The sequence below is a fragment of the Psittacula echo genome (assembly GCF_963264785.1).
Source record: "Psittacula echo genome assembly, chromosome: 2".
NCBI lineage: Eukaryota > Metazoa > Chordata > Aves > Psittaciformes > Psittacidae > Psittacula > Psittacula echo.
Window position 1 is genome coordinate 11,187,072 of NC_137737.1, and position 26,313 is coordinate 11,213,384.

The 26,313-nt window shown below is 42.5% G+C and overlaps 1 protein-coding gene across 1 annotated transcript in view; it reads right to left on the reverse strand.

Moving 5' to 3' along the window:
• The window catches only part of HECW1 (HECT, C2 and WW domain containing E3 ubiquitin protein ligase 1), a gene marked incomplete at both ends in the record, with an annotated part of 174,387 nt that extends 151,383 nt beyond the window's left edge, over window positions 1-23,004 (reverse strand). Inside the window, 2 exons of the mRNA XM_080611271.1 lie at window positions 12,978-13,302; window positions 22,852-23,004. Of these exons, the coding sequence (XP_080467397.1) occupies window positions 12,978-13,302; window positions 22,852-23,004 (478 nt within the window). The remainder of the gene's footprint in view (window positions 1-12,977; window positions 13,303-22,851) is intronic.
• Between the last annotated feature and the right edge of the window lie 3,309 nt (window positions 23,005-26,313).

Genomic DNA, 26,313 nt, shown 5'->3' on the forward strand with positions numbered 1-26,313 from the left:
TACCTTTAGTGAAGGACCATCCTGGATACAGACTATCCAGAATCACCCACATCAATCTATGGAAGTAGGAACACATATATAAAAACACCAGGAGATTTAAACCTATGAGCTGTCTCTTTTGCTTTGGCAGGGAAAAAACCCTTTATACTTAAATGTGAGCATATACTGCAGTGATGCACTGAGCTGGAGCCTGGGAACGCTGCCTGGCCCTGCATCCTCAGAGAGGACATCCCTCAACTCAGGCATGCTGCTCTCTGGCTTTATCACTAGTGACGTTTATTTGTCCTATTTAGTCTCTGTAAGCTGCTGGAGATGCTCCAATGACTGCCATGTTATTAAGATGTACGGCAGTTACTGCTCCTCAAGATACATTGTTTATAAAATAACATGCTTACTTAAGGTGGCTTCACCGAGGTAGACTACATAGCCTTGCTTAAGGAAATCACAGACATTTTAGGCCAGAGCTTAGTGGCACAAGAGATTCCACAATCAGATTTAGAATGCTGTGTTCATAGGTATAGTACAGTATCTGTGGGGACCAGCTGGCACTTCCACTGCATCGGCTCTCGCCTGCTTCCCACAGCTGGCACAAAGGCAGCATGAATTCTGCATCACACAATGTCTCTGACAGCGAAGTCAACACATGCCCGTACCCAAACCAGATCACGTCCCGATTGCAAGCTGAGCCAGCAGGGATGACTGCAGGAAGCCCCTTCCTACTTTTTGTTGGAAACATGCAAGAAACCTGAAAAACCAGGCTGAGAAAAAGGACCGCTCTCCATCTGCATCCCCAAGGTAGAAGACTCCTGAAGGGAAGGGATAAGCAAGCTGATCTATGGTTACTGACAGGTTAGCTGACAGGCAAGACACAGGAGAGCTGGAATAAGCTGCTGCCACTGAGGAGCATCTGTACACGGAGGTGAGAGAAACAGGTATGCAGGAAGGACAGCATCCAGAGCAAAAGGTCAGGTCACAAAGCACATCAGGGAAGGGACGCACACATATGGAGCTAGTCATGTGCACAGAGTTTATGGAGAGCAGCCACTGATGAAATAGAGGCTCAAGCAGCAGAAAGGATATTTTTATAGGAGTTTATGGAGCTCTGCAATATGCAGCTCACCCCAAGTAGAAGCAGTGGAGCTTTTAAGTATAAAAACATCTTTATAAATAAAACCTATTTACAAATGTCAGTATTTAGAAATCCAGTACGTAGATCCTTTCCATAGCCATACGCAAGTCCTGTCAGCCTGTTCTGAAAAGCTAGGTACTTCCCTCTTTCTAAAGAAATAAAACTTAGTTTTAGTCCAGTAGAAAATTACATTAGTTGTGATTTTTAAGCCAGACAAATTTTAGCTCTAGAAAAACATATGCAGGTCCAAAAGGGAAGTCTTTCTCTTCCAGTTTTTGAAGGTATGTGTTTTTGGAAAGTGAAAGATAAGATACATCCCTTGGCATGTTAAAGATAGCAGTAGCTTAAATTCATCAGGAGCTTGAAATGTATGAATGTGCCTGATCAATCTGTTTGAGTTGGCAGGTGATTCTATTCCAGGCATGCTATTCCCTGAACATGGACGTTATGCATGTAGCACATTGACAAAGAAAATTGTGCATGTGAAATACAAAGCTTTTCAGCACACTACATATATGTGCATGTGTGTACATATATTTATCAGCATTTATGCTGTATGTAAGCGAATAGACAATATGGTATGTTAAAGAGAATGAGTGTGTGCAAATGAAAACAGATATTATTTCATATTTCTACTGAGAAGCCCTATAACAAAAGAACTGACCTTAAAAACATGTTGCATCTTAATTCCCAAAGGTAGAGTGGTGAAACGCTTCATTTCACCTCCACACAAAAGGAAGAGCAGAGTTAATGCTGCTCCCTTTCACATATTTCAGCCAGCAGCTAATGGCTTTTGACATTTTTCCAATGAAGCATTGTAATGCATCTTCTTCCCTCTATTTTTTAAATGAGATTAACCTTCAAACTAGCTCCTGCATAGCTGGCAATCCATTGCATAGCCTGGGTTTGGCCCTCCTTGGCCAAAAAGCAAACACTTTGTGATAGCTCTCTAATCTGTGGCTTCATTTCCCTAGATGGTAAAAAGCTAACTACTTAAGCAAAGTGTCAAATGAGGGAGTATTCGAAATGTGCTGCCCTTTGAACATCATCATCTGGTCCTGGAGTTGGAGACACGGATGCTGAGGGCATCTAAGTCAGGGAGCCAGCAGACACTGCTCTCTGCTTCCCCTGCTCTGGGGCACACAAAGGTGCCAGCTGCCTCTTGTTGGTGAGAGGGAAGGCATCTGCAGACCCGCAAAGCTGTGCTGGGACAGGAGCAGCAGCCGTCAGACCTCCTGCATCCACACGGTCCCTAGAGGAAACCTCAGGGGAGCAGGTGATGCATGACCAGGTGCCAGGAAGCCAGGCGTGAGCAGCAGCCAGAGGAAACAAGGCATACTAGAGGCAAACATTAACAAGGGCTTTGGGAACCAGCAGCAATTCTGACAGACTGCTTGTCCTCACCAAACCAGATAACTCCAAGCACAGCCTTTCACCGCTAAAAATATTCTGTGCTATCAATTCCATGCTGAGCAATCCCAATATACTTCACAAGAACTATATATAGAGAGAGATAAAGAACCATGGCCACCAAGAAAGCTATCTTTCAGATGAAAGACAGTAACCAATTGACAAAAAGCATGCTGTTCTTCAGAGGAAATAGGGAAATGCTGATAAAGGCCAATTTTCAAAAAGATCCGTAAAAAACGTAATGGGGACTTCAAGCGCTGTCAGCAGCCTGTACTAAGCAGACACGATCTCAGTATTTGAAAGCTTGCCTGGAATTCCCACAGAGAAGCAAACAAATAGCCAATAGATCTCCCTCAGAAGGACTGATGGAGTTCCAATTACAAATAGCTGAGCGACCCTTTTGGGCAGTTTGGTTTTACTTAAGAGGCAGAAACGAAAAACCTACTCCCTTTTCCCACACAGTAACTTGCTGATATCCACGACCAGCATATCCTTCCACATTCTGCAAGAATAACAGCTACATCATTTAGAACAACCTCGCCTACTTTCAAAACAGCAAATAACATGAAACAGAAGCACAATGTCAGATACGTGCCTGAACTTGGAACACTATTCCAGCCTCTTACCCATCACTAATTTGACTTAGCAGTTCATATTACCACACTTGCTTTCTATAAACTTAATGCAATTATGCTGTAAAAACAGAAGCTACACTTTCTGTCTCGATCCCTTATGAATAAGAAATGCTGTACTCCTGAAATTACAGAAGAACATATAGTCTTTAGCTGAACAAATCTGCCTTAGCTTGGAATTTAAAAGTGCTTTTGGCCAGTATGTCCTAACTGTTATGACATATGAAGACAGTTAGAAAATTGCTTTTAAAAATAATTTTCTGTACAAAGAGGCTGAGCTCTGGTTGATCTGTTTTGCAATTTGCATTGAAAGTTACAGGAAAGCTACATTATAAAGCACAGAATATCAATAAAATAAAATTACCCTAGATAATACAAGTATAAGCCATGGATAAGCTTCCTATTTCTAATGTTTCTTCTCTTACCACCCAATTTATCACTTGAAGCAAATAAAACCATGACAGCAGCCCCTACAATTCACAAGTGCAGCTTGTAATAAGCTCTATCGGGCCATGCCAGGGTTTCCTTTTGCAACAATTTAGCATTACAAAACCTAGCCTTTGGAAACCCTAATTCCAAAGAGTTGTACAAGTGCTCATCATTTTGCAGGAGACGAGCTATTAATGGGAAGTGCATGCAGAAGATGCACATACTGATTTCTTATTTACACAGATACAACAGTAAATAAATAAATACCACAAATAATGGCTTTCATTATGGGAGTCAATAGGAATGTTTCCACTGACTTTAGCAGCTACAGATCCAGCTCCAAGGTGGATCGAAACTTCACTGTTAATTCATTTGCCAATTTCTCCTGCAGACAATGAATGTACTGCAGTTTGCAGTTAGCATCGCTCCTTCTACAGCTTCCTAAGGAGAAGAGTTCTGGAAAACAAGGGTCAAATCCTGAAAGCTCAGTCCTTGATGTAAGAGCTCTGCAGGTGCTTTGTTTGAAGTACATGAAAGGTTCCATGTTAATGCCATAAAAATTAATCCCCTACCCAGCTAAAGAAAAGTAAACTGGGGAGGGAGAAAATGTGAACCATGACTGGAGAATAGCAGTAAGAGGAAGACATGGCAAGAGACAGACCAAAAGAAAGTAGGGAGATAAAAGAGCATAAGCTGTCATAAAATAGGGATATAGATGGCAAAGTTGCAACCATACTTGGCCACTGCGGGCAGAAGATGATGTCTTAAGTAAATCTGTTCCAGGCACAAGGAAAGGCAGGCATGGTGGGTTTAAAACCTGAACCACCTAGTCAGAAAGAACTACACATAAACCCAAAATCAACATAATACATATCAGCAATATACATATCAACAATAAACATAAGCCCAAAATCAAGGAGCTAAGATTTTCAGCAGAACACTTTCACCCTTGACATGTAGCTTACTTTCAGAGCCATATACAACGTTACCCTTTAGCACTTCAGCATCCTCCAAATTACTGCTAGGAGATATCATTCTGATCTTTCATAACACCAATACCAATTAAAAAAGCAAACAAGACTGCAAATTAGAGAGACCCAATTACACTGATACGCCTGTGGGTTTTAAGAAGGGTCTGGATGAACTGTGGATCCAGTCCTTCCTCACTGTCCAATCCTCCTTTCCCTTGAACTAACCGCACTGAGAATCTGAGCTCTGTCACTCGAAGGACTTCTCTCTCATTCCCTGCAACTATGGAGCCTCTGGCTAAAATCAGAGCTGGTGGCAATGGGCCCTATTCTTCTATGGTATCCCTGAAGTAGTTGGGATTTGTCCTCCAGCTCAATGCATCACTCATTTATTGCTCTCCACTAACTACAAATCTGCTGCTGAAAAGGCAGAACAAACGAGGAAATGAGGAGAGCAAATTGTTGAGCTGGGGCTCAGCAACAACAGCTTCTGTGGAGGCTAAAAGACCCACAGCAGATGTTTGGTTGCAGTGGGATGGGCATCTCTTTAATAATACTGGTGTCATTTGGTTCTGCATACACTTAAAAGTGCAATATTATCTACATAACTCCAATTTCTACTTCAGCTATGCCTGTCCCAGCTACAGCTCTTGCTTTAAAGCTCTTGCACTTCCAGATTTATTCTCACCACTATATGGACCACACCTGGGTTTTAGTACAGCACAGCTATACTTCAGCTGTGTCTTGCATAAACCCCTCCACAATTAATGACATCCAGCTCACATGCAGAACTGAAATGGGAGGGAGGAATCCAAACAAAGACGATCAAGACTGCCTCAGGCCATACTGAAAAACTGAAGATACACTAAGGTACAACATGGAAGAGTTTTATTTGCTTGGTTTTAATATAACAACAGTTCCAGAGTTCTTGCAGTGAATGGAAGCCTCCCCATTGATCACAGTGCATTCTGGAAAATGGGGATTAGGAGAAAACAGTGCATGCATGAAATCTGCTAAAAGATAAGAGATGCGGCATGCCCAAGGCAGTATAAAGACATGATATAAAGGGACACAGGAAGATCTGAAATGTGAACAAGGACGACACTTGTCCAGGTTAACAGTGCCCATTAAATAGGGGGGAAATAATTTGCAGTACTTCAAAAAAAAGGACTTATAGCAATGTTGAAAGACCTACGAGCAGACAGGAGGTTAGACAGGAGTTTGTGATCTGATACAGCAGCAAACAAACACAGCTCAGATATGTGCATTGAAGCACCACAGTGTAAAGAATCACTTGAGAATCTGAAGTGGTTTTATCTTAAAAATGGTATTCAATTATAAGCTTATTACAAACTGGAAGATCCTCAGTGAAGGAAAATGTCTGTAGGGCTGGAGAGATCAATTGATGAGAAAGATTACAAAAGCTAAATGCACACACAGCAATTACAGTAGTTGTGGAGGGCAGCATGGGAATACTCCAATGTTATGAACAGTGTGTTTAAGTGTTACAAACACTAAGGAGTGGGGATGATTTAGTTTGGTTTAGAAAACTCTAAGAGAAGAAAACAGATGCTGAACCTTCAAAATCCACATGGGTACCTGACAACCTCCACAGAACAAATCTTTCTGCTTTAAGCCTTACCCCGCTAAGAATTCTGTGCTGTCCACTGTTGGTGTCATGATTGCTTCTACCAGTCAATGGACCGAACGCTCTGCATGGATTATGATTCTTTGGCAGGATTGAGGCCAAAACCCAGCGTTTGGTGCATCACTATCCCCCACTGACTGATTTCTTCAGAAATGCTTCAGTAAGTTATCATTACTGGCTTCCTTATCAGCCTGGGCTATACAGCAACACAGACCCAGAACAGCAGAGAGGCAGTTTTATCCACAGGCATACAGACCCTGGAAATCACTGAGAAAGACAAGGCAGCTGTATTCCCTGTCCACATTATTTCCCTCTCCTCATACTCAGTATGACAGTTGAAGGGGTAAACTCTTTTCCACCCCGTTCACTTAGAAGTTCGTAATACTATAGCTGTTATTTTATGGAGAGATTCTAAATGAAAACAGGAATCTTTTGGCAAACGGTAAACACCTCTAGGGCATACTACAGGTATTTAAGGAAAAGAAGGGTGCTGAGGCGCTGGCACAGGGTGCCCAGAGAAGCTGTGGCTGCCCCATGCCTGGCAGTGTTCAAGGCCAGGTTGGACAGGGCTTGGAGCAACCTGCTCTAGTGGAAGGTGTCCCTGCCCATGGCAGGGGGTTGGAACTGGATGAGCTTTAAGGTCCCTTCCAACCCAAACGATTCTATGACTCTGTAACCCACTAAGGGGAAGCCCTAAAACCGGAGTAGGATTCTCTAACAAGACCCATAAAAGGACTGGAAGAACGGGTAACCCCAGGACACAACAAATCCAAACATCAACAGAATTCAGTCTAAGCAGGCACACTATGAGGTGGTTTGTTTTACAGATGGCTGTATTTGAAGCAGAGAGGTGGAGCAACCACTCAAACACAGAAAGAGAGCCTGAACTGGGGTTCAGAACTGTAACACAAGAACCCACAACTGCTACCCTTATATGCACATTTCTAACATCTTCCATCTCTGCTGGCAACATGTGACACTTCCTGCTTCTATACATTCGATGTTTTGTAAAACAGCCATATAAGAAAGTCCTGATCCAAGTCTGAGAGCAAGAAAAATTTAGATCTTTCCACTTGCCACAGTGGGCCATACAGTGAGGCCTTCTAAGCCTAAGATCAACCTGGGAAGTGTTTAAATACATATTTAAATGTCTATTAACCAATAGCTTTAAAAATAAGCTTTGTCAGTTTATGGTGAATTGCCTTTTGGGGAGAGAAATAACATCAAAAGCTGAAACAGAGGAGGAAAATTAAAGCTAAACCTCAGTCACTAATTACATCAAGACATTCCTACTGATGTAAATTTGAGAGGAACTACTCTGTCAAAAGCCAAGTATGGCCAGGAGAGCAGGCTCTAGAAGATCTGCGTACAAAGAAACATTTAATAAACAGCCTTTAATAATGTTTTGTTTCCCATGAGGAAGTGCTGAACGAAGAAAGCCTACTGCATATGGTTAAGAAGAATATAATGTTAGCCCTGATAAATTACCAACATCAGTGTGCACAGACACTGGAGCAAACAATTCTTTCAGAAGTCTGGTTTAAATATTTCTCATTAGCTACTCTACATCAGATATGGAGATGATGACAGAAGGGAAATCTAGTAAGCAGCTAAAATGCTGCTGCAGTAATTATAAGATAGCTCTTTATCTACAGGCAGCTGCCAGCAGTCCGTATTAATCTAGCTTCATACTGTAGCAAATAGTAATAGTAACTGAGATAACAGGGAAAGAGAAAACTTGGAGATAAATAACTGCAGATACTGCGTCTGTCTCACAATAGCCACTAAATGAGAGTCCTGTTTTTTAAAAACAAAACAACCAAACATGATGTCTTCACTATTCATAACTGCTTTGGTTCTGTGCTTCTCTCCCTGCCTCAGTGTACATTGTCTTTACACATAGCTTTTCTGCCCGGAAAACCCCAGAGATTTTTAAACAGCAACAGAGGTGTGCTATGTTCAAATTTCTCAGCGCTCTTTTTGAGTGCTCACGTGTATTTTTGGTTGTGGATATGTTTCTGAAAGACTTCTGGTGTTCACAGTGCTATGGTTTTGTTAAGAGGAGACACATGCACATCTCAGGTGAGTTCTTACACAGTTTAGAGGTTCCTCCGCATAGCTCAGAGCTGACATATAATATATATAAGGGGAAGTTAGAAGCTCTCTAGAGTTCAAGCTTAGCAGGAATGAAATGTCATTCCCACTTCTGAAGGCACAATATGTCTTAGACACCCCAAAAGGCTTGTTCACCCAATATCCATACTTTCTGTCATCTTACCATGGCTAACCTTAAAATGCACTGAAGTAATCATAGAATCAACTAGGTTGGAAAAGACCTCTAAGATCATCCAGTCCAACTGTTACCCCAGGACTGCCAAGCCCACCGTTAAATAATGTCACTAAGGGCAAACTGATCTCCCCTCATGGCTGCCCCTCATAATCTCCACTCACCAGTTACCCCTCACCTACCCCCATAGTGGCCTACTCTGTACAGCTGCCACCCCTACCCCTTACAACCACCCCTCAATATCCCCCCTCAAGATCTCCCATCATGGCCACCCCTGCTCTCCTCTCATGATGTCCCCCCATGGCCATCCTCCTCTCCCCTCAACATCTTCCCTGAGCCCCTCACGGCCTGCTCTCCTCATGACTGCCCATCTCGAACTCTCCTCTCAAAAAGTTCACCTTTGATTCAAGTGAAAAGAAATCCCATAACAATACTTGTGTGTGTACGTACCTAGCTAGCCCATCTTCTTAGCTCAGAACTAACAAACACTTAACAACATTTATATTTTAACAGAGACAACATTTACTCTTCTTCCTTCAATTAATGAGTTTTTCTATGGCCCTTCATCAAAATCATGCATGTGTGTATGGATGTTTTCATGCATATTTTTTCATACTATTTTTTGCCAAGGCACACATGACCACCCTTTTTTTGCACTGTTTTACAAGAGAATGACTTGCTGCCTTTCTGAGACCAAGAGCAAAATTAATTCTAATAACCAATTTAAATCCAGCTTTTAACTGCTTCTGCAAACACTGTTTCCCACTCGGCCACCCTTAGGAATGTGCACATGGATTGAAGAAAGGGAAAAAAACAGATACCTTGTGATAAAACGGGCTGTGGCTCCTTCACATGTGGAGCAAGCTGACAGAATTTCCATACATGGAGGACTCCCTTAAGCTCTTCTTTTGGGTTACTTTACACTTTGAGTAGCATCCCCATGGTATCAAAACACATGAGCTACATGATTTTTGCTCTTTTTCTTTTGGAAGCCTTTTTTATTGCATGTATTTCTCCAGACTTGGAACATCTTTATTCTGAAGCCTGCAGTTTACTGGGTATCATCAAATGGCAGTGGTGGTGGGAACAGAGTAAGTTTTATGTGTTTCAAAACCAACACTCTAAGGTGAGAATTGCATGCTGTATTGCTTTTATACAGTCCCTTCCTGGGATACTCAGGAGCTCCCTCAAGACAAATAACAAATACCAACTCCAATGCTCCCAACACCAAGTTTTAAAGAAAATCTATACTCGATACCCCAAGGATAAGAATAATTTCCCATTGTTCTCATGGCTCTTCACAATATTAAATATTGCTACATTAGAACCTCAGCTCAAATTTCATCAAGCCAAATATCACAAAAAGGATGGGGCTATATCCACAAGCTGGCTTTGAGACAAACATTAGAACAACCAGCAGCAACGCGACAGTTAACACTGTTGCCATGCAAGTGGTAATAATAGGCTTCAACACTAATCTTCTATCGAGCAGACTGGGAAAAGCTCACAGTTTCCCTGGTTCTCTAGTTCCAGTCTGGCTGTTAATTCAAAACATAGTCATATATCAGTTTACATTGTGAAGGTCATACCCACAAGGCCAGGAACATTCCCCTTCCAAATAGGAGTGACAGCTCATAAAATCTGTGCAAAAAGCAAACACACAAATCTAAGCCATTACAGGTGTCTGGATCTCCCACCTCTATGGACTGGTCACAAACACTGAATACAGTGGTTTATTCCAGGTCAGAAGCATGCTTTTGTTACGACCCTTCCAGTTGTCCCCACTTTATCTCCACCAGACTGTGTGGTGATCTTTGGGCACACAAACTTGATTCTGTCCCAGCAACGCTAAACTGAAAGATGCACTACATCAATTCAAGGGCATTCAGTCTGCCAGATTTGAGATTGTTCTAAAGCCAAGCACCTGAAATGCATTTAGCAGATGTTTTGCCCATTCCTACTGGTTCCCCCTACTTTGTTAATGTGAATAGAGCCATAGGGCCAGTTAACTTCCAAGATTCTGAGTGTTTTCCACATTAAACTAACACCAAAACCCAAGTGATCTCCCATGGTCTCCTATGCTCATTCTTTAAGGGAACCAAAACACCAAAGCTCACCTTACATTACATTCTGGGAGGGGAGGAGTGGGAAGAGGAGAAGACAAGTAAAAGGAATGAGAAGTGCTGCTACTTGCTATTTCCTCAGTCATTTAGATTTGGAACCTGAGAGGCTGGAGATAAAACACCTTCAAAGACACCAAGGGTCTGTTGGTTTCTTGGGGACTGGACACTCTATTCATTTTTCATTTGGCAGCAGTGTTTCTTGGAACAAGCTATTGACTATCACCATTAATACCAGGCATTCTGCCAGCAGGGGCAAGGATTCACTTCACAACTTACACCTCTAATTTACTGGGGTGTTTGGAGCAACATCCTGTTTGATACGGTAAATTAAGCAGGAGTAGCAGGGTGGATTTTCTTTTGCCCATTTAAACCTCTGTGTATTCAGGTTACCTATCAAAAGAATTTAGAACGTGTCTTCACAGCCCTGGATACGATGTCTGAGGCATGAAACCTGGTTCAACAAGTTCAGTCAATGTGAAACAGCTCTATGCACTGTCTGTTGACTCCAGACCACCAGAAGGTATGCCTTGTCTCTTTACTGAAGCAATACAGTCCTTCATGAGTTGCCTGCGCTACGGCAGAATAGGCTTAGAGTATTTCTTAGTGACTAGTACTGGGGGCTGCTGTCTTCTCATCTGTTCCAGTAAAACACTCAACTGCAAGCTCAACTGTAAACTCAAGTAATTCTGTTCAGGCAAACAAACAAGACTGGGGTTGGAACTAGATGCTCTTAAGGTCCTTTCCAACCCTAACTATTCTATGATTCCGTGATTCTAAATCGAGTCTCTTGTTTTTTTCCTGAAAGACTTTAAATTTCAGAAGCCAAAAGCAGGGTATTTTATGAGGTTACTCACAGGAACAAGTACTGCAGCCTGGCTTAGTGAAAAGCCCATTCCTTTCCTTCCACATCCTAAACAGCCACCCTCATCTCCTCCTTTCTCTCAGTTTCTCCAATACCCTGAACTCAATATCCAGTGCCCAACAATGTGCCACCAGAGTTCCTCTACACGCTCAGACCTCCCATCCGGTACCTCCTCACATCCCCTATGTCACCAGCATTTGTGTTCCCAATATTCTCAACACGTGATGCCAAGACTTCTGGTTTTATCCACTAAAGCACTTAAGTAACATCATAGCTCCCTACAACACCCCCTGTGATTGCTCCAAAAGCCCAATTCACAACATCGTATGCTTTACCTGTTTATGGTTCACTACCTGGACAAGATGAAACAGTACCATTTGAATTAAAACACATGCTTAGTGCTAGGCACACTTATTCAAATGAATATAGGCCACGTTTTACCAACACTTCCCTTTGTGGGAGCACCAATTTGAGTTTGTCTTCTTTACCAAGGCACTGGTTTTCAGGGAATATTTAAAAACTTCACATTTTTAAGACTTCTAATCCATAGAGGAAAGTGTCTGAAACTGATCAACCATGTTCAACCTTACCAGAAGGCAAAGAGTTAACACAGACTTTAGTCTAGGCAGCAGGACTATTTCCATAGGAACCAAACCAGCTTAAAAAACCCACTGATTTTATAATGACGTGAAACAACCATAGGATCATAGAATCACAGAATGGTTTGGGTTGGAAAAGACCTTAAGATCATCTGTTCCAACCCCCCTGCCATGGGCAGGGACACCTCACACTAAACTATATAGAATCATAGAATAGTTAGGGTTGGAAAGGACCTTAAGAACATCTAGTTCCAACCCCAACCAGGTAAAAAGTGTATTGAAACCATTTATTACTCTTATGTCAGGCTGGATTTACTAGATGCAAATGCCAAAAACAGGCTAACATACACAGCTGAATACAGCTTCCAGTATAAATAAAACCCATCACAACAAAACTCTCTGGGAGAGTTCCAGACTGCCTCAGTCTGTAATTCTTGTTCATATCAAAACAGCCTTTGGCTATAAGAAACAGGCATTCTGTTATTCTGTTTCACAAGGTTTTTAAATGATTCATGTTCTTGACTTGTAAAACCTCTCATCTGTCACAGATTACTCAAGGACTCAAGAGGAAACCCTGAAAATACTAGGCTGTCTTTATACAGGAGAGATTTTCCCCAAATCCAAAAGGCTTTCAAATAAAAATATCTTGAAATTTCAAGAATCTGTCCACAGAAAGCCTCCTCATATCTCTGCTGAAGAAAAAGTGAGCACCAGGACTGCAACCAGCAATTCAGGGGCAGAAAAAAACGCTTGTAATATATAAACCCACCTGAAGACTACACTCATGGAGCTGCATCAGCACATTATTACCATTAGCTCATACTTCCCTAACACCTACAACTGAAAAAAGCAGCAAGAAACTCAAAGGGGAAGGAGTAAGAGGCACTCACCTATGAGATACATGCCGATCCAGTCCCCTGCATCCACTTCCTCCTTTATATCCCAGTATATCACTAGGTCCTGCGAATGCCCGATGGAGTAGTAGGAGCTGCTGACCATCAGTGTAGACCGGCTGTCTGAAGTGACAAGGTCTGTGTCACTGGTAGACCTCGGAATGGTGACCGTCTCATGGGAGTTGTTCCTGATGTCCATGTTATGGAACTGGTCAGGATTATAGCTGTATCTGAGAGGCTCTTTGCACCGGCGCCGACTTTGTGAGTTCCTAGATGGAGACGCCATGGCTGCCAGGCCCAGGAACCTGTTTTGGTACAGATTCTGCAAAGAGAAAAAGAAAGCAGGGTATTTACAGTAGTATTCATTTCTCAGTGATATCAAAGCTCAGGAGAAGCGGTACATCAGAATGAGAAAGGAGCAGATCTTTTCCCATTTGGCACTGCAAAAACAAGAGGCATGAAAAGGTATAGCAGGAAACACAGTGCTAACTCAACTCCTACTCCCTAATTCTTAGCATGACAAGTGTAAGAGTAAGCCTTGCACCACCACACTAAGCTACAATTGGCAGTGGGTGAGGAAATTACTAGTAGCTGGCTTCCTCTATGTTAATGCATGCATCCAGACGCAAACATCGCGACTATCAAACTGCCAGAGAGCCATTCTCTTTTAGTATCAGGAAACAGTCTTCCCACTTTTGACACCCGGAGTTAAGTCTTCTTCCCAGTAATTCTTGTTACATTTGCAGAGGAATCCTTCCTAAGCGCAGTCCCCCCAGAGATCGCATCCCATTTGTAGAGACTGGTTAGCAACGAGTAAGAGCTCTTCGTCCCTGCTAGAGATCTGAAGAGTGAGTGCCAGGAAAATGGAGGTATCCCTGTTACCAAAACAGGGGTGCCTTCACTGAAGTGCAAATACAAACTAAGTGTCGCAGTGTCTCTCAGTAAAGCCGATTAAGCTTCTGATGCTGTTGCTCTGCTCTGGTTTTGCAGTAGACTGTGAGATACAATGCACACTCACTCCAGCAGGACTTTGGGAATCCACTGGACAATTAATGGGAATCGAGAAGGTTACTGCAGAGGAGTCATCATCCCAGCAGCTGGAAAAATATTTCAATTCCAACCTGCCCTCCTTCCTCAAGGCGAGCCGAGTGACTTGTGCAAAATGCGTCACAGGGCATGAGTTAAGAGCTCTTGTGAGTTGGCAGATGGAGAATGCTTAAGTTATGACTGGGTTAAATTTTGATGTGGAGACATGCTCTGACAGTGATCAAAATACTAGTTATCCCTTCCTTCTGGCCTGTTTGGTTTTGCCATTTTCCTTCCCAGCTTTCCCTCTTCTCTCCCTGCAGCTCTGCTATTTCAATCACTTGGCTTTTCATTATTCATTAGCCTTCCATTATCCCACTGTTGCCAACCATGCTGTCAAGTCCATCAGATACAAAACCGGACAGCTTTCCAGTATGCTATGAAACGCTTTTCACATGATCAGAAGTCAAATCATCCCTTTGAACCGAAACAAATTAAGTGGAAGAAAAATCACAGCTTCTTTGTCCAGCCAAGCAGTTATTTAACCCTTGCTTTGTTAAGGCTGTGGTAGCACAGAAGACCAGGAAGTCCCGAAAAAATAATTTGTTCATTAATACCAATATTTGTGCAATAATTAAGAAACCTATCATTGTGCCTTAGGGCTCTTGTATAAATGTTGTATAGAGAACAAGCACTTCCAGTGGCATGTTTGTATCCCAAGAATATGCTGTCACTTTACAAATGCTGCCTTACAATGCTTATAGTCCATTGACCCAAATCCTCACTTACTGCATTAAACAGGGATTATAAGCAAAAATAGCTCCAAAAGGAATGTTACACTTTACATTATGTGTTGGCAAGATAGAAACTAGGAATGCAAAAGGCTACCTTAGAGATACAGGAGTAAGGGAAGGAAGCAAAGTACATAGTGTTGCATTTGCTATCCATCTAATCATCTCTTTGCTGCCTATTTTCTCAGTTCTGTTTATTCACTGTTTGAAAAGAGAGTTCATTTCATAGTATAAGGACTAACATTCCCTGTGAGCAGGAAATGTATCTCTCATCAAAAAGCAGGGGCTCTCATGCTGTGAACATTTTCTAATCTGGGAAGCACTTGTGGACACACACAAGTCTCACGCTCGAGTCAGTCATTTAAAATCAACAGGAGTTTCTTAACAAAGAAGGCATCTGCTGTCACAACAGCACCTGAGACAACTACTAGGGGTTGAATAATAGGGAGATAGTAATGTGAAGAACTTCAAGCACCATCTTCTATGTTAGTCTGTACCATTAACGTGGGTTCCTTCGCTCATAGCATGCTACCCAAAAGCTACTTCAGTACAAAAGCAGACATTTTATTTCTCGTGACAAATTACTCCAGGGAGCAGTGGCTCTGCAGACACTTTCATTTTTTGAATATTCATGGATGTAGAGTATCAATTACCTGCACACTTTCAAATGAAATTAGACATAAACATTTGATTATTTTCAGCTTCAGCATGACTTTAAGCAGTTTTAATGAAAATGGTAAGTTCATTGCTATGTTCTAATTCCATAAACTCCCATTTTCCTGTATGTTGATGCCAGTGGAACAAATGGCATAATCTGAAAGCAACCCAGAAAGTGACATTCTCCAGAAACCTGAGTAGCTCGTATTTCCAGCACTGATTCTATACAAATACATTAATCTGCAAAAAAGAAAATCCCTAAACTGAAAAACATCTGACACAAACAGGACCACAGTCACACATAGTTAACTGGATTAAATAATGCCATCAAAATACAAGCACGGCTGTGTGAATTAGTGGAAAAGAGGTTAGGAAAAACAGTCACTCCACATTTTATTAGCAGCTTTGCACATTTTCCATGCAACTCTCTGAAGCATTTACACAGCCCCCAAGCCTTGGTGATAAGAATCTCCTGTCATAGTAAGACATCTTCCACTAGAGCAGGTGGCTCCAAGCCCCGTCCAACCTGGCCTTGAACACTGGCAGGGATGGGGCAGCCACAGCAGCACTGGGCACCCTGTGCCAGAGCCTCAGCACCCTCACAGGGAAGAACTGCTCCCTAATGTCTGATCTCAATCTCCCCTCTGTCAGGTTAAAGACGTTCCCCCTTGTCCTGTCCCTACAGGCCCTTGTAAAAAGTCCCTCTCCAGATTTCCTGTAAGCCCCCTTTAGGTATTGGAAGACTGCTATAAGATCAAGGTTGGCTGTCAGCAGAAACAAATCCCTCTTTGTTCCTGGTCAAAACAGTTACTTCAGAGCTGCTTCTACAGCCAATCTTTTTAAGGGAATTTCCACCCATGGACTTTCCGTACCAAATGACCCCCAAACTTCACGCTCCCACCCACTCCGCTCATCACTTGTATGATGGTTAGCAGTGAGAATAGCCTTTGCTGCTCAGGGTGTCTATGCATGTAAGAGGAAAGGTGGTTTTCTCCTTACACTGTTTAACCTTTTAGTCTTGGATTACCAGATTTCTGCATCTTGCCACACTTAAGTGCATCATGCATATGGTATGCTCAACATGTGAGCTCAAGCTTGTCCTAAGTTGAGGGTGCCAATACTGCACTGGTGAGTGATGCACTTGGCTATTTCCTATGTCTGAACTTACCTAGAACAGGAGGAATGAGGTGCCAAGGATGTACAATATCACTGATGTCCAGTCACTTTAGTTTTTAACACACCAAGTAGCAAGTATAAAGATCTTTCCCTTTATATTCCTCATTTGGACATATAATATGTAATACAACAGAAGCAATTTTCAATTACCTGTACAAGAGACAACTTTCAAATTAACATTATGTCAGGAAATGCAAATATCACCTAGGTTTTCTACTGCTATCAGCTACTCTAGCAGAAATAAGCATTTACTCCAATGAATTTAGTAATTTTGATTTTTTAATACCCTTTTGTGTACAGACAGCTAGGACAATAAGTATTCAGCTATAAAGTATTAGTGTGCTGAGCAAAACTAGCTAAAGGGATGCTTCCCCTTCTCACTGGCCCTCCTTCTGATTGTCACAAAGTCCAGGAAAACTCTCTAAAGATCATCCAGCCACATAAAAGTCCTGCTCAAAATGAGATTTTTAGAGGATTATCTGAGGGCAGAACTTACCTTATTTGCGTCACTCAGTCCCTCTAAGGAAAACAAAGATCAAAACTTAGCTCAAGGTGGTTTTTTTCTCCTTACATAAATGCAAAGGAAATGACAGATCTGATTGTAAAGAAAACTGATCTCAAAAACGTACACATAGAAAACCTTTAATCACTAATACTAACAAATAACACAGATTTTCTTTCCATGTTCTCCCTCTTTCACACTGACACCTCTCTCTTTGTCCAGTTGCTGTTTTGCACTGGGACAGCAGAGAGCCTCTTCCTTAGCCACCTGAAAAACCCTAGCATCTCCCTCTCCAAGATAAGAAGAATCCCTCTGGCTGGAAGGCTGCACACCATTACTGACAGCTGAATTTCACCACGGGGTTCAGAGCTGCCATGCAGCAACTTCCCCTGGAAAACTGAAGGGCTTCGTGTCAGGGACTTTATCATTTTAATTCATTCCAGAAAGGTAAGTGATGCTTTAGCAATACAGAGGATAGGTCTCAGCTAAGCATCTGCAAGGATGCAACTCACTTACCTGTTCAGACAATTAAGAGCTGCCTTTCAGATATTTGGACTCACACTGTTACTTCCTATTGCTGCTTTGTCAGAGAAGATATATTTGTGTTGGTCAGGATGGTGATACAACAGACTTTTGCTATCCATACCAAAGATGCTATATGACTGAAATACAACCCATCACTGGAGCATCAGCAGATGAAGAGATTAAATGGAACATCAAAATACTAGCCAGCATGAAAGTGGGCTCAAACTGAGACACATGTAGTCATTCAGATGTCTGCAAGCATCATTGCAACCAGAGTTTCAAGGGCAAGTACTGAGAAAGACAATGAGATGGTTTTGTGTGGTGGGAAGGCTGGGACACAGCACATTTATCCACCTCAAAATTTAACAGGCCAGTAGTCAAGTCTGACATCACAGGCAAATCAGATGTGGAGTCAGTCTTGTTTGCTCCAGAGATGAAGGTTCTCCTCATGAGGTTTTATCCCTCATTTGCAAGGTCTATGTGTTTTGTAAAAGACAAGCAGGAGCCAAGGCAGATACAAAAAACATAGGGTAACCTGGTGATAGTGGTAAGTTATGACAGCAGAAGTCTTCCAAGCAGCTTTTAGGAAGGTAGGATCATGTGTATCAAGAAGGATATTGTAACAGAAACAGAAGGTACTAACAGCCTGTATGAAAGGTTTAATTGGCTGGATGACAAAAACTTAGTCCCTGCCTAGGTATGAACACCCAGAGCAAAACACTGAAGCAATACATAGTGCAAACGATTCAGCATCTGACTTGCTGAACACAACATGAAAATCATCAAGCTTGGGATTGGAGAGAGCTATGAATTCAAAGGGTTTGGAGTTCTCCATTTTTTTGAGAGGCACAATAACAGTTTCGCAGGGCTACAAAGGAATCATTTAACAGCACGACGGACACACAGGCTTCCATCATCTACTGACCCCATTTTCCCTGCAAGATATTATAGAGCACATAGATGAAACTGCTGCTCTTGGGAAGACTGAAATGCAGGCTGCAAACATTTCAGAGGGATGCATGCCATTATAACACTAGAGATCTTCAAGTGCATTTGTCTCAATATTGCACATCTAAGGCAGAATATATTTATATGGCTATAATAAACAGCAATCGAAAAGCAAAGCCATTATGCATCAGCAGTGGAGCAAATGGAGGTTATTAGGTAGCTCATTTTTCCATTTTCTGACCTTTGTGCACTTCCAGCCTAGCTGCACTGCTATGTTAATGTATCCCCTTACATCAAACTTTGCTTCAATGATGTGCAAATCATTGCACAAATGAGAATCAAAACGAAAGAGCTGGCCTCAAGTTCAACTCAGCAAGGTTCAGTGCCGGTGCCTGGGATTGATTCCTGATGTAGGTCTATGAGTCATAAGGCAGCAAAAGCTGGCAGCCTAGTAACCAGGGGCACTCTTAGCATCTACAAAGGAAAAATACATTTAAGAGCAGTCCACATTTTCTGAGAGCACTTAAACAATCTCCTGGGCACAAGCAGATGGAAGCTGGAATATGGAGCAATGACTGGAAGGAAATTCTTGGAATTCAGAAAAAGAAAGGGAAAAAAAAAGATATTTTTTTTCCTTTTCTTTGTGGAAGAAGTAAAAAAGAATGCTGTCTAATGAACCCAAGAGAGCACGCTGAAAGATGCACACATCATATTTCCAATTACATGATTCCAAGAATTAAGATTTGTACTCCTATATTGAGTGCGCCCTCAGCAAGTTTGCCGATGACACCAAGCTGTGTGGTTCGGTTGATACGCCGGAGGGAAGGGATGCCATCCAGAGGGACCTCGACACGCTTGTGAGGTGGGCTGGTGCCAACCTGATGAAGTTTAACCATGCCAAGTGCAAGGTCCTACACCTGGGTCGGAGCAATCCCAGGCACAGCTACCGGTTGGGCAGAGAAGAGATTCAGAGCAGCCCTGCAGAGAAGGACTTGGGGGTGTTGGTCGATGAGAAAATGAACATGAGCCGGCTTCAGTGTGCGCTCGCAGCCCAGAAAGCAACCGTATCCTGGGCTGCATCAAAAGGAGCGTGACCAGCAGGTCGAAGGAGGTGATCCTGTCCCTCTACTCTGCTCTCGTGAGACCTCACTTGGAGTATTGTGTGCAGTTCTGGTGTCCTCAACATGGAACTGTTTGGAACAAGTCCAGAGGAGGGCCACGAGAATGATCAGGGGACTGCAGCACCTCCTGTATGGAGACAGGCTGAGAAAGTTGGGGCTGTTCAGCCTGGAGAAGAGAAGGCTGCGTGGAGACCTCACAGCAGCCTTCCAGTATCTGAAGGGGGCCTACAAGCATGCTGGAGAGGGACTCTTCATCAGGGACTGTAGTGACAGGACAAGGGGTAATGGGTTCAAACTTAAACAGGGGAAGTTTAGATTGGATATAAAGAAGAAATTCTTTACTGAGAGGGTGGTGAGGCACTGGAATGGGTTGCCCAGGGAGGTTGTGAATGCTCCATCCTTGGCGGTGTTCAAGGCCAGGTTGGATGAGGCCTTGGGTGACATGATTTAGTGTGAGGTGTCCCTGCCCATGGCAGGGGGGTTGGAACTAGATGATCTTAAGGTCCTTTCCAACCCTAACTATTCTATGATTCTATGTAAATGAAACAAGTTTCTGATAAAGGTGACATTCTACCAGCTTTAGTTGAGATCACTTCAAGCTTCTACATGGTAGCCTACTTCTGTCTAACAAGGAACGATTAGCAATCTTACATTCAACGCATCTGCACAGTGATAATCCACCCAAGTTCACTGCACAAAGCACTGGGAAGTTTCTGCAACAGAACTCAGCAAAGGACAGAATTATTTTCTTATTTTCTCTTGAAATCAGTAGCTGAAAACAGCCTTGTCTCAGCAGTTTGGTACAACAAGGGATGAGAAGCAGCCATCTGACTTACCTGTTACAGAAAAAAAGGTCTGAAAACATTGCCAATGTTTTTAAAGGACACATTCAGGTACTCAAGAATGTGGTAAACATGCAACAGAAACATCTTAAACCATGACAACACTGCACAGCTTTACTCTGGTCTTTCCATACTATGAGACTGAAGCACTGTAATGGGTTGCCCAGGGAGGTTGTGAATGCTCCATCCTTGGCAGTGTTCAAGGCCAGGTTGGATGGAGTCTTGGGTGGCGTGGTTTAGTGTGAGGTGTCCCTGCCCATGGCAGGGGGGTTGGAACTTGATGATCTTAAGGTCCTTTCCAACCCTGACTATTCTATGATTCTATGAAATAATCTTAGGATCTGCTCATATGTTACTATCTAATACTCTAAAGCCCACAACACTTGCCTTTGCTGGTGCCCTACAATGCACATAACGTATGTATTTTTGACTTGGTTGGTTTTAAACATCAGAAGCAGAAAGAGAAGCATTGCTGTGGTACCAAACAGAGGCAAGACACTGACCACCTCTCAACAAGTGCAAGATAAAGAACTCATTGGTAGGACAACACCCCTCTGTTACAAGCATCCTCATGTCTGTAAAGGCCAGTGTGGACCATGCCAGCTTCACAGAGTCCTGGTGATTGAGGTGCTGCAGACTGAAACTCTCCATTCCTCATCTTTTCAAACCCAAGGATAACATTTATGAGCAATAATCACTGCAAGAAGAAAAGCAGCCATTCTGTACCAGGCACTGGTACTGGTTTACTCTGCTATTCAAAGTAGAGAAGTGTCACACTCAGTAGAGAGCTGTCTACAAAAGCCCGTGTGCCCCCACATTGGTCTATTTAAGGATCATCACTGCATTCATCAGGTCCACTGCACAGCTGGGCTCTGCTGGGCTCCCAGGAATGCTTGCTTACTCCAAAGGGATTTTAGGAGGCAGGAGGTAAGAACAGGGACTCTCTTCTTCTCTGGAGGCTGAAAACACTGATGCTCTTCTGTAAAGTGATCAACAGATACTCCTACTGAGAAGCCCTGTCTGTGTTGGATGCCCTATTGCAGTTTCTGCACAGCATATGGTAAGACATCTCTTACCTGGTGGATTTTTATAACCAGTTCAAGTACTTTACCCATGCAGAAGATTAACCATCTTTAGGAGCACTAACAGGGGCACAGATTCCTCCAGCTTCCTTTGAGTACTTCAGTCACCTACTTTAGGAATGCAGGCTCCCAAGACTCCCTGTATACTCAAAGGGAAGAAACAGGCTTCTCCTGAAAAAGACTGAGACTGAGGTAAGGATTTTCCAGAGAGGACTCAGCTCCACCTCTCTTTACTACCTTTTTAAGGAGTCAAGGGCTGTTGGGATCCTAGGTTAGCTATGTCAGGCTACTGTTAGTTGCGGGCTGCGGTTAAACCACATCAGCTAGATAGGAAGGAGCCAGACCTGTGTATGAACCTCTCAAGCTATAAGAATTTATATTTATATATAAAGATAAGTGGGAAAAGCACTCCTGAGGGTAACAGAAAACGTGTACTGCAAGTACATTCAGGCATGTGAAATAGAAATAAGGCATATTTAAAAACCCATATTAAACTACTGTCTGATTATTTAAGAGCAGTCTGATTTTCTAGGCAGCTCTAACACTCCAAACTTGACAGTACATCCAGAGGAAATCAAAGCAGAGAAAAGTCAAAGAAAATACTCAGCATAATGTATACATTTTATGTATAGACCTTTTCAAAAGTGTACCAGTAAATGCAGCAAAGGTTTGCAGGAAAAGCTGTGAAGACATCTTCCAAAATTTAACAGACACCTAATAAAATGATGTAGAGTGAATATGAGTTGCAGAAAGATATCCAGTAACGTACAGTGCTTCCCAGAACTGTCAGGTACAGTCATTTCACTGTTCAGAAGCAGTCCCACTTTCCCATATCCCTTTCCCCAGAGTCCAAAGACTCCTCTGAAATAATTTTACAAGGAAAACTTCTTAATTTCTTACGACATATGAGTTACAAAAATCCCCACGAGTAAGAATGTATTATACCTTCTACCACTGCTAAAAACCAAAGCTCTTGTGATGTCTGTAGTGCTACCAGATAGAAGAAAAGTTGTCTAATGTATTACACAGGTCTCAGACATAGTTATTACATACAAACCACCTTCACCCACCCACGCACCCCCAAAAGGCAACAGAAAGCAACCAAACACAAAGTGAAGACTTTAGTATCAAACTCCCTTCAGACACAAGTCTGAATCTTTGCAAGCAAAAGGTTCATGTGTGTATGTATCAAAGGATTTACCCTGCAGAGCTCAGATCTACCCATGCCGTCCACGTTCCCATCACCTACACTTCCCTCACTGCCTGGACTCTCCTGTGTGCAGTCAAAGGGATCCATATACACACACCAGAAGAGGTTCATCGCTGCTATGACTTGTAAAATTTCTGTCTCCATGACTGCCATTCCCTGTAGGAGCTGCATATGATTTCCCTTCCTTTATCCCAGGCCATCAGCAAGGGCCCCATTTCCCCTGTGCTATGTCCCTCACATCAAGGCCAATACCATACTCCCAGGTGACCATGCCTCTTTCTCTCCTCTCCATCCTGTTTTATCCTTAGGGAATAGGTCCTCTTCCTCACTCATCAATATCGCCACCCTCCCCTCTCCCATAGGTAGGAAGGGATAGGGCACAAGCCATCACTTGCTGTACCTACCACCCATAGGATAGGCACTGGATTAGCACGTAGAGACAATAAACACACAAAACCAAGGAGGGATGGAAGAAGGGCCTTTTCACTCATGGTTCCTTTCAGCTGATTGCCACGCCACAGCAAAGAGAACATTTTAAATTCATATTTCATTCATTGCCCCTGCACTCTCTCATGCTGTTTACCCCCATCTGTATTTCTTTAAGAGAAAAGTAGTTTGAAGTGTCAGTATCTTAACCTCCTCAGGCAGTGAGGCAGGTAGGTATTAGGAGCCTATTGAGTATTCATGCCTACATCAATCACTCCTTTCATCTACAAACAACAACAAACTATTGCAATAAACCAGTCTCTGAACCAGACACCACCTTTGGAACATGCCCTCAGCTCCACCTTCTAACCTTTCAATTAGGCCTAGAATATTCCCTCACATTTTACAATTAAGTGGCTCCACAATTCCTGTTATTATGATATTACCTCCAGACAAATACAGAAATGCAACTACTTGAGTATGCTTGATCCTGCTTCTGAGAAAACTAAAGGCAAAACTCCCTCTGACTTCAGTGACTTTGTAAAGCAAAGGAAAAACTGTATTATCAACAGTAGCAGTCAACAAGGGCTAACCCAGACCTGGAAAATCAAGAGTTCATATTTTAACTGAAGTCCTTCAAACATTTTCATCCATGCTACAACCTCTTCTGTTGGAAAAGCCATTAGACAAACACGTAGAACAGCAAGTTGTGTTTTAGAACGCAGATCACAGAACTACTCATAGAGTAAGGCCTCAAAACCTAGGAACAAGCACGCCATTTGACAGGTTAGGATTAATTTAAAACATGATTCCTTTTAGACCATGGTATCTGAATGTTTTTTCCTATGCAATTATAATAACAGAATCCAACACACTTCATTTTTTTCCAAAGAAAAGAAGCCCCTCATGGATTTAAACTGGAACCCCAGCCACTGAAGCGTATTCATCATTACTGCACGGTTTTTGTCTCCTGTCACTGGAGGGCAGAATGAAAACTGCTTGCAATATAAAGAGTTTGACTCCCACATTTAAGCTTGTTCTCAACAGACTGATTTCTTATGTCTGTGCACTCTTGGGGATACGATGACAAAATCCTTCTATCTTTTGTAATCATTTCCTTAAAAATACATCTATCTAAAGTTCATTCTGTGCGTTTAGGTTTGTTTTCAAGAAAAATCTATTCTAACAAAGGTTTTGAGGATTAAGAGTTCTTATTTTGCACTGAAAAACAGCAAAAGAAAACTGGTTTATGTTTAGTACTGCCTCGGCTCCAATAATTTATTCTTAATAATCCTTAATAATGAAACCCACAAAGCATAGTTTAAAGGGTGAGATTTCTCACTTCCTGGGCAGGTAGAACTAGCTTCAGATAGCTATCTCCAAACCAGTTTGCTCCTTACTGCTTCATCTTCATTAAAAGTTGTTTATGTTTTGATTGCATAAATCATACTAAATTGCTATTATAATTGCATTCATGAGAAAGCAAAGAAACTAGGGAAGCTATCCCAAGAGGAAGTGAGTAGTTCTGGTATTACAGTCTCTAGCTGAGGAACAAGATTCAGGTTTTAGAAAGAACTGGCTTTATCTAGGGCACAAAAACAATCTTACATGAGAGAAGAGAAACTGCATTCAGAGACTGGGCTTTCCTCCGGATGACTGCAAGCCGGTTCTGAGCTATATGCTGCAGGTTTTCAGGGAGCTGGTAGCCAAGGTTAGATGAAAGGTAGCCTGGTAGTTCCCCCCGGAAAACAAGTACGGGCACAGAGCAGATTTTCAAAGCAGAAACTGCACAGAACCACCAGAGGAGAACTAGATCAAGGAGATGAAGAGCAAACTGGTGCAGGCTCCTCCAACCAGAAACAAGCCCCACTCACTACCACCAAGAGAAACAGGACCTGCACACAGAGCTGAGCAAGTTCCATTCTGACAGTATCTGAACTTCACCCATACCTACTGTGCTGCTAGTACACCCATAATACAGTAATTAGGTACTACTATGCTGTGTCACACAGCCATATGCACAGTCATGTATAACGCTCACATTACTCCGTGAGGTTCTAATTTACTTTTTTACTTCAGTTCGAAAGGTCTCATGAGAGTTTTCAAAGAGGAAGAACATCTGCAGAGGTGACTGGAGATGTTCTATTCCACTCATCCACAGACAAAAGGACAAGAATGGTTCTGAATGAAGGTTCAACCCATAGTCACATTTAACTTTAATGAGGACATGTAGCCTTAACCCAGTGCTTTTTTGCTGCCACTGAATCCTCACAGAAGAGAAGTAATTACAGTTTTTAACACTACACTTGGAGTAAGGCCCCAAGGAGAAATTTTTTAACCTATTTTTTTGATAACAACACTTCTGTCAAGGAAGTGTCCTAAATCCATCCAGAATTAGGTTCTAGGGCGTTGCGATGAGAGTCTACAGTTTAACTAGCTAGTATTTATAGAAGCCTGCACAAGTAAGCAAGATGGAACACTGTATGGCTCTGCAGGCCTTAAACCTGAGTTCTGAAAGAAAGACCGAGACACCCACATCATCAGGCAGCAAGGCTGCAGCCACACAAGCGGCCAGACCCTGCTTCAATGCCTTGGTGTGGGACTCGGTTCTAGTCTCCTAATGACAATGAGAACTGCCTCCTGTCCAATTCCAAGCACAAAACAATGAAGCAATCCTTTGATCCACAGATGCTACTTTTAAACTGACGGTATTACATACTGGATAAAACACTACTCAACCTGAGGCTGTAAAGCTGGAATGTCAATGAGGTTAAAACTTGACTTTTGACCACGTATTTCCATTAAGGGCTTTCAAGCACTGCAGGAATTTATTTGTATGTATGTACTGGATTTGCTTGCCAAGGTTTTGGTAGCAGGGGGGCTACCGGGGTGGCTTCTGTGAGAAGCTGCTAGAAGCTTCCCCCATGTCCAACAGAGCCAATACCAACTGGCCCCAAGACAGACCGCTGGCCAAGGCCAAGCCCATCAGCAACGGTAGTAGCGCCTCTGGGAGAATGTATTTAAGAA